At 36.4% G+C, this 4,177-nt stretch overlaps 1 protein-coding gene across 1 annotated transcript; it reads left to right on the top strand.

Moving 5' to 3' along the window:
* Positions 1-580: 580 nt before the first annotated feature.
* LOC112505088 (chromo domain protein LHP1-like) lies at positions 581-1,231 on the top strand. Its single transcript, XM_025109039.1, has one exon. The coding sequence runs from the start codon at positions 581-583 to the stop codon at positions 1,229-1,231; it is 651 nt and encodes a 216-aa protein (XP_024964807.1).
* The last annotated feature ends 2,946 nt before the right edge of the window (positions 1,232-4,177 follow it).

The raw sequence follows: 4,177 nt of genomic DNA on the forward strand, positions 1-4,177 counted from the left end.
TACAAATCCAATGGATTAGGGCGGAACTAGAAGGAAAACCACAGGCTCTGAGCTTTCACCACCACTACATCAAGTCCGAAGCAAGATAATGATCAAGGGAACGAACGGTAGAGTAAAGCAAGTAGAAGTGAGAGCAAAAACAGCAGCCGATGAATGACTACAACAGTAGTGAAAATGTGTACGATGAAAACAAACACAAAGACTACAAGGAGCATGTGAAGTTGGTGATGTAGGTATCCAACGAGTAGCAGCAAATGGTGATGAAGAACTTCTTTAGCTAATGGATACTATAAAAGATCAGAGTTGTACAAAAGAAAAGGATTCACAAGGGGAAACACAATATCTCATCATCTGGCATGGCTAGCCGGAGACAGCTAATCCTTGGGAACTTGTTGAGAATCTTATGTCATGTTCTGATTTCATTGATGCATTTGAAGAGAGCATGGGATCGAGGAAACAGAGATCAAATAAGAAACATACCCAACAGCACAAGCATTTGGTGGCTCCTACCACACAATCAAAGAAGAAGCAAAAGCAGCTTTCATAACAGACTCCGGCTGCTTCATATGACATACCTACCATGAAAGTCACAATTATAGAGGAACCTTTATCAGTTCCTTCTGTCCCTGATGCCAACTTTAGTAATGGGACAGAAACCAATGTTGGGGGCACAGGCAATAACGGAACAACGAACCCGTCACATGATACTGGATTGTTAATGGTTTCCACGCAAATTGGAGAAAGGCAAGAGAGAAATGAGTTGGATGCATATCTTAATCAACTTAAAGTTGCATCTTCCCGCAATCAGGATAGCTTGAGTGATGTTGCTATCCATATTCAAGAAGCTCGACCAACTGAAGGGGTTAGTCCAGTAGAAGTTAGACCTACAGATGGAATCTTGAAGGTTGATGGAACGGAAGCTAGAAGGGTTGGTCCCCTCATTGGAGCTAGAAGGAGGAAGTCTTTTGCTATTAAGCGGTTTAAGCAAGAACCAAACTCAGGTCTCAGAAATGATGCCCTTGGAAACACAACAGGTGATGGTGTCGTAGTTGGACAAGATGTGATTAAGAATACAAACGGGTTGGATCCTAATAACATCGTAGATGCTCCCCCAATCATCTCTGAAATTATAAAGATAATCAAACCCGTGAACTATTCAACATCTATAGTTAACGACACAGAGAAGGCGTCTGTATGCTTTTTGGTCAGGAGGTTTAAAGCAAGCTCATGAACTCACAATTCTCAAATGAGCACATGATGCCGTTCTAAACACAACCAGTGCCACGAGTTGGACAAAATGAGAGCATAAGCATTGTTGCCATGAGGGATGCATGTTTAGAATTTCAATGACATGGTAGATACTCCCTGAAGCATGTATGCTATTATGCATATATATCAGTCAGCTCATCAATTATTCAACATCTATAGTAATGACACACAATGTGTCTTTATCCTTCAGTAGTGAGGCAGAGAATTATCTTGGGGCTTGGACAAGAATGAAACAGGCAGTGATTGAATAACAATAGATCTTCAATGGTTTCCTTGCAAGCTTTTCTTGAAATAGGCCACCGGAAATTTATAAAACCCCACAAACTGGAGGAAATAAAGGAGAGAAATGAGTTAGATGTGAACTTTATTGAACTTAAAAGGGAAAAGTACATGAAATGAGTTAGTCGTTCAAAACAGTTGGATATATAAAAGCATCTTCACTTGGTCAACCTGACTGTATATAAAACTGAAAAAAATAGTACTTGAACATCTTTTTCTTTTCAAAAAGAAATATATAAAACTGAAAAAAAATAGTGGTATGAAAATTTGAAGACAAAAAAGGAGGGAAATAAAGAAAATATAAATAGGGGAGGACCAGCTACAAAATTAAAACTACAAAAAACAAAAATTAAAGCCCAACAAGAATATAGATAAATTCATTGAACATATGCAAAGGCTCTCATTTCTCTTGAAAGTTAAGGTTGGCCTCATGAAGATTAATCAGAAGAGAGGGTGAGGCCTAGGGATTCAGCGACACAATCCACATTTTTACCCACCCAATTCATATAGTTTTTAAGTCCAGCTACGGTTTCCTAATCAAGTTCCGTTTTGTTTGTTTGGGTGAGAGAGGGGGATCAATCTCTGAATTAACAGAAAGCAACTAAGGTCAAAACAGTCATGAAATTTCGTAAGGTTACAAGAGGCAATGGCTTCAATTGGAAAATATAGAGAATGAACTTCTGGATTTTAATTTTGGCCAAGGACTGTAACATCATTGTTCAGTTTGAGAGGCAAAAAATTACACTCTCAATGGCATGAACCCTTGTGAAAGAAGTATATTAACACCTAATGTTACTCTTTTTATACTTGTCACAAAGTTAAATCCTTGCAGTATTTACTCAAACAGTTATGAAATTTTTATGAATTTTGTAGCTGAAAGCCATTTCTTTAACATCCAAAGTCAAAGTATATGCCTGCAGCTTTCAACAACTTCAAGGTAAATTCTAAACAAAGGCACAAMTTCAATCAAGATTTGCAATAGAACAAAACAAGACAACGCGATGCCAGCAGCATATATAATTCTCGGTGTTAAGAATTCAAWCAAGAAACRTTTTAACAAGAGCACAAGTCTACAGGTCAAGCCAGATTTTTTTGGTGGAAAAGTAAATTCTACCTCTAGTTTCTGAATGGAATTGCACAAAAAGAGATATTTCTCTCTTCTCTATATAGAGGGAGAGTAAAGAGGACGGAACCCCAAATTGGATGCAATTGCTTGTAACCTATCAAACCACCATGCATTACCATTACTTTGCATTTTTCACTAGTTACTGTTGGGAAAGACTCGTATCATGAGATATCCAACATATACAACATAAGAAAAGGAAAGGCAAATATATAAATATAGGAAAAAAAAGTACACAAGTGTAACATAGAGGGAAAAAATAATAAGAAAAGAAAAAGAAAAACAAGACGGATAAAAAAAAGTTGGCTGGTCAACTTACATCCACAGTTCCGTGCTTGTGAAGATTTTGCATGTGGTAGATGATCAAGAGCAACTGTCATCATCAATAAGCGAACGCCTGAATCACCTTGATCTTGCAAGCACAGTATAGTCAGCCTTAAGATATTTATCATTCACGATCACTTCCTTTCCATTAGATTTGATTAAAACCTGCAAAACAATGTTAAGCTGTTAACGAAGGAAAATCTATATATGACGTATGGTTATCTATTGACACAAACTAATTATCCAGTTTATGGTAACAAAATATATTTTCATTTTGGTGTATATATATACACAAACACATATATTGATCTCTCTTYGGTTAGTGTCATGTCGATATMGATAATCATGCACATAGACAACCGAATGGTAGGAAATAAAAGAAGAGAGAACATGATATTTAAATGGCAAAACAAAAGGCTTGATTCCATGAGTTTTATCGTCCTTCATTTATTTGTTTAATGGTTGAATTCTGACAGAAGTACCATCTTGTTAGATAAAGAAAATAAACATGACCTTGTTTTTTCATCAACATCAGACAATAAAAAAGGAGAAAAAAAGAAATTGGTAGGCTTCATATGCAACAGATCAATGGTTAAAAAGAGCAYAGAGAGAACCATGTCAAATATGTAGGGAAAAAATACATCAAGAGACTAGAGCACATAGTTGTCACAAAGAGAAAACTAGTCATATGCGGTGCAAATAATTAGCATCATAGGATCTAAAAATGTGTTTGTACGGTAAGAGCTAATGGATACAGCACATCAAGTGACCGGAAGTTTTCAATCCCTACACGACTTGGTATCTTGAACAATGTCGCCGATTAGGTGGTGCCTGSCATTTGTTCAATTGCAAGTGTGCCCTCTASACTAAAGTAGTGCACACAATCTGGCTAAAGAGGCTAAGAGAATATGAAGTAAGGGGTTTTATATACRATAATGTAAGTTCTTCCAAACACACAAAACATATCCATAGACGGCAAAATATCCTCTATGAATGGAATGAAGTAATAAAACCACAAACATTAATTATATAGAAACTTTTAAAAGCATTGAATACATATCAATGCACGTTTTGTTTGTATTCAGATATCTTGTTAAAATCAAACAAACTCGGTATATCCTCTCCACACAAATGTATGTACATCTCGAGGTTGTTTATGAAAAACTCTCACCTTGCAAAAAA

This window comes from Cynara cardunculus, unplaced genomic scaffold (assembly GCF_001531365.2).
Source record: "Cynara cardunculus var. scolymus isolate 2C unplaced genomic scaffold, CcrdV1 Un_Scaffold_8330, whole genome shotgun sequence".
NCBI classification, from domain to species: Eukaryota; Viridiplantae; Streptophyta; class Magnoliopsida; order Asterales; family Asteraceae; genus Cynara; species Cynara cardunculus.

Excerpts from the sequence above, each read along its gene's own strand:
- LOC112505088 (XM_025109039.1), top strand. The coding sequence starts at position 581 with ATGAAAGTCACAATTATAGAGGAACCTTTATCAGTTCCTTCTGTCCCT.